The following is a 4,730-nucleotide window of genomic DNA, read 5'->3' on the forward strand; positions in this document are numbered from 1 at the left end:
TTTTTTTTTTTTTTTTTTTTTTTTTTGGAGATGGAGTCTCACTCTGTTGCCCAGGCTGGAGTGCAGTGGCATGATCTCAGCTCACTGCAACCTGCACCTTCTGGGTTCAAATGATTCTTCTGCCTCAGCCTCCTGAGCAGCTGGGACTACGGGTGCATGCCACCATGCCCAGCTAATTTTTTTTTTTTTGAGACATAGTCTCACTCTGTCACCCAGGCTGGAGTGCAGTGGCTCAATCTTGGCTCATTGCAAGCTCCGCCTCCTGGGTTCACACCATTCTCCTGCCTCAGCCTCCCGAGTAGCTGGGACTACAGGCACCCGCCACCACGCCTGGCTAAGTTTTGTATTTTAGTAGAGACAGGGTTTCACCGTGTTAGCCAGGCTGGTCTCAGACTCCTGACCTCAAGTGATCCATCCGCCTTGGCCTCCCAAAAGTGCTGGGATTACAAGCGTAAGCCACCACGCCTGGCCAGCATCAACTATTAAACTCACATTTCCCTAAGCGTCAGTCACACACTAAGGAATGCCTTTTGTATTCGGACCGTTATTTGGTCCCTTTAAGTTTATCCTCTCTGTTATAACATAGACAAGAAAGAGGGAGGATAGATCAGGGCCTAAATTGAGCCTCTGATGCCCAGGTTTTCTCTATTTGGGGTGCTTGAAGACAGTAGCAATGAAAATTCACAATGGAGCAGCAGAACACTAAAGACTATTTCCTAAACCAAATGGGTATTTTGATGGCATAAAAGATGCGCTTTCTGACGGAAGCTCTTGTTACATTTACCACAGTGGAAAGGTTTTTCTCCTGTATGCGTTCTCTGGTGTGTGAGGAAATGGGAACGCTGATTGAAGGTCTTGCCACACTCAGGACATCGATAGGGCCTGTCTCCTAAGTGGATTCTCTGATGGGTAATAAAGTGGGAGCTCTGACTGAAGCTCTTCCCACACTCCCCACATTTGTAGGGTCTTTCTCCTGTGTGGATTCGTTGGTGCTTAATGAGGGCGGAGCTGTCAGTGAATCCTTTCCCACAGTTTTCACACTTAAAAGGTCTCTCACCTGTGTGTGTTCTTTGGTGCGTGACTAAATGTGAGCTCTGACTGAAGCTTTTGTGGCAGTCAGGACAACTGAAAGGTCTTTCTCCTGAATGAGTACTCATGTGAGCTACAAAATGAGAACTATCTCTGAAGCCCTTCCCACACTCCGGGCATTTGAAGGGCCGTTCTCCTGTGTGGGTTCGTTGGTGCTTAATCAAATCCGAGCTCTGGCTAAAACTCTCCCCACAGTCATTACACGTGTAAGGCTTCACCCCTGTGTGGGTCCTCTGGTGAGTGATGAAATTTGAGCTTCGACTGAAGCTTTTGTGACATTCCAGGCACGTGTAGGGCTTCTCGCCTGTGTGGGTTCTTTGGTGCATAATGAGGTGTGGCTTCCGCCCAAAAGTCTTCCCACACTCTGGGCATTCATAGGGTCTCTCCCCTGTGTGGGTTCTCTGATGTTTGATGAGTGTTGAGCTGTCGCTGAATTTTTTCTCACACCCCTTGCATTGGTAGGGCTTCTCTCCTGTGTGTGTTCTGCGATGGGTGACAAGGTCTGAGCTCTGTTTGAAGCCTTTCCCACACTCAGTGCACATATAGGGCCTCTCGCCAGTGTGGGTTCTTAGGTGTCTTATGAGATAGGAACTCTGGTTAAAGCTTTTCCCGCATTCTGCACACATAGGCTTCTCTCCTACATATCCATCTAGGAGCTTGTTTAAATCCCTCTCCTGTGAAAAGGGCTCCAGCTGGTCCTCTCCTGGAAGGGTTCCATGTTGCCCTTCTAATTTTAGGCCTCGCTCCCAGTTTCCTCCCCAACTAAGAGTATGAGAATGATCTTTATTGGTTCTTTCTGAGGATGTTCCACATTGTTCTGCTGTTTCAGAAATGTCCTGATTGAGCTTTGCCACCTGATGCTCAAAGTCTGAAAAATTAATGTAAGTAACAGAGAATAAAGTTATCAGTTATCAGGAAGGAATATCAGAAAACAGTGAAAAAGATTAAAATCCCTGTTTCTGTAGCAGATTGCACTTAATTCAACCGTTCTGCTTTTCACTTTGTGAAAAGTTTATTGAGGTTCATTGAGCTGTCAGAACACATGAATTCCTAAACTTTTTAAATTTTAAGATGGCCAGATGAATCTTGATATCCTTCAGGTGAAGACCACATATTGTTAATATTGGGTGGTTTCTTTAGAAGATATTATAGGTTTAGGCCAGGCATGGTGGCTTACGCCTGTAATCCCAGCACTTTGGGAGGCCGAGGCAGGCAGAGCACTTGAGGTTAGGAGTTCGAGACCAACCTGGCCAATGTGGTGAAACTCTATCTCTACTAAAAATACAAAAATTAGCTTGGCATGGTGGCGGATGCCTATAGTCCCAGCTACTCAGGAGGCTGAGGCAGGAGAATCACTTGAACCCGGGAGGCGGAGGTTGCTGTGAGCAGAGATTGTGTCACTGCACTCCAGGCTGGGAGACAGAGGGAGACTCCATCTCAAAAAAAAACATAGGTTAGACAAAAGTGAAATGCTTAGTCAAAATGTAGACTTTATTTAGTTAACTACTGACCATTAAGTCAAATTTAAATGTCTGCTAGTAGGAACAAAATTCTAGGGCGGCATTCCAAATTCTTCATCTAAACAAGGCTGAAATGCTAGATTTCCTTCCACTGGGGAGCACTCACATCTCACCTGCGTGGCTTTCCCTCAGGATCTTCCTCGCCTCAAAGTTTTGGAGTGGTAGGACCCATGGCTCTTCTTTCTGCTCCAAATGGGAGATTACACTAGGCCTGGAAATTCTACACAGGAATGTAAACATAGGATGTGAGTCTGAGTCAATCACACAAGGCCTGACCAAAATCCAAGCCCTACTCCCTGCCTAGGTATGAGAGAACACCAGGGAAACTCTAACATGTATTTGGTCTCATTAAAAGTACAGCCATGGTACAGTGATAAAACAGGGTGATTTCCCCAAAAGACTAAGGGAAAAAAAGCCCTTTTCCTCCCATAAAACAAAACAAAACAAAACAAAACAAACAAAAAAACAGATTCAGTTGACAGAAACTCTGAAGTAAATACAATAACCATTTCTGAAGGCACAAGGCTAAAGTTAAATACGGAGAGGATTTTATCAGAAACAAAGCTGCCATGACCTCACCCTTTGAAAGAATGAAGGAAGTTAACTATAATGTTGGGCTTTAACATTTTCCCAGAATGGCAGCAGTCAAAAAGCCACGAGAAAAAGATAAACACTTGTTAAGTAGCCTATAAATATATGAAAAATGTTTAACCTCACTATAATCAAAGAAATTCCATTATAACAATGACACACTGAGGCAATATAGTGTAGAGATAATGAGTGCAAACTTAGCATTCACACTGCCTGGGTTTGAGTCATAATCCTGCCTCTTACAAGCTGTGTGGCCTTAAGAAAGTTACTTAAACTCTGTGTCTCGATGTCTTCATCAATAAAAGAGGCCGGGCACAGTGACTCACGCCTGTAATCCCAGAACTTTGGGAGGCCGAGGCAGGCGGATCACGAGGTCAGGAGTTTGAGACCAGCCTGGCCAACATAGTGAAACCCCGTCTCTACTAAAAATTAGCTGGGCATGGTGGCACAGGCCTGTAGTCCCAGTTACTTGGGAGGCTGAGGCAGGAGAATCGCTTGAACCTGGGAGGCAGAGGTTGTGGTGAACTGAGGTCACACCACTGCACTCCAGTCTGGGCTACAGAGTGAGACTCCATCTCAACAACAACAAAAAAAAAAAAAAAAAAAAAAAGGGATAACAATAAGATCCATTGGCCAGGTGCAGTAGCTCACACCTGTAATCCCAGCACTTTGGGAGGCCAAGGCAGGTAGATCACTTGAGGCTAGGAGTTCAAGACCAGCCTGGCCAACACGGAGAAACCCTGTCTCTACTAAAATACAAAATTAGCCACATGTGGTAGTGCACACCTGTAATCTCATCTACTTGGGAGGCTGAGGCATGGGAATTGCTTGAGCCTGGGAGGCGGAGGTTGCAGTGAGCTGAGATTGCACCACTGCATTCTAGCCTGGGCGACACAGACTCCATCTCCAAAAAAAAAAAGACTTCAATAAATGTTAACTATCATTGCTATTTTCCCAGACTCTTTTTTTGTGTTTTGTATGCATGTTCGTTTTGAGACAGGCTCTTGCTTTGTTACCCAGGCTGGAGAGCACTGGTACAATCACAGTTCACTGCATCCTCGCGCTCCTGGTTCAAGCGATTCTCTCACTTCAGCCTCCCAAGTAGTTGGGACCACAGGCACAAGCCCCTACACCTGGTTAATGTAACTTTTGTAGAGACATTATGTTGCCCAGGCTAGTCTTGAACTCCAGAGCTCAAGTGATCCTCCTGCCTCAACCTCCCAAAATGCTGGGATTATAGGCATGAACCACCACACCCAGCCCCAGACTATTTAAATTATAATACCCACTGTGAAAGGTAGAATATAGAGAAATGGATACTTTCATATAATGTTTGTGGGAATAAATCAATTGATTCGATCTTCTTGGAAGGCATTTTGCAAAGTATTAAATACCTTAGAAATGTATCTGTTCTTTGACCTACCAATTCTAATTCTGAGAATTCTAAGGAAATGATAAAATTATACTTCAATAAAAAACATTTTATTTTATTTTATTTTATTTATTTATTTATTTTTTTGAGACGGAGTC

At 44.4% G+C, this 4,730-nt stretch overlaps 1 protein-coding gene across 1 annotated transcript in view; it reads right to left on the reverse strand.

Annotated features, from left to right (window-relative positions):
* Positions 1–518: 518 nt before the first annotated feature.
* The window catches only part of ZNF774 (zinc finger protein 774), a 12,194-nt gene continuing 7,982 nt past the window's right edge, over positions 519–4,730 (reverse strand). Inside the window, exons 3-4 of the mRNA XM_017854988.1 lie at positions 2,723–2,829; positions 519–1,957 (exon numbers count right to left, since the gene is read on the reverse strand). Coding sequence (XP_017710477.1) covers positions 717–1,957; positions 2,723–2,829 — 1,348 coding nt within the window. The 3' untranslated portion in view covers positions 519–716. The remainder of the gene's footprint in view (positions 1,958–2,722; positions 2,830–4,730) is intronic.

The sequence above is a fragment of the Rhinopithecus bieti genome, unplaced genomic scaffold, assembly GCF_001698545.2.
Source record: "Rhinopithecus bieti isolate Rb0 unplaced genomic scaffold, ASM169854v2 scaffold_39857, whole genome shotgun sequence".
NCBI classification, from domain to species: Eukaryota; Metazoa; Chordata; class Mammalia; order Primates; family Cercopithecidae; genus Rhinopithecus; species Rhinopithecus bieti.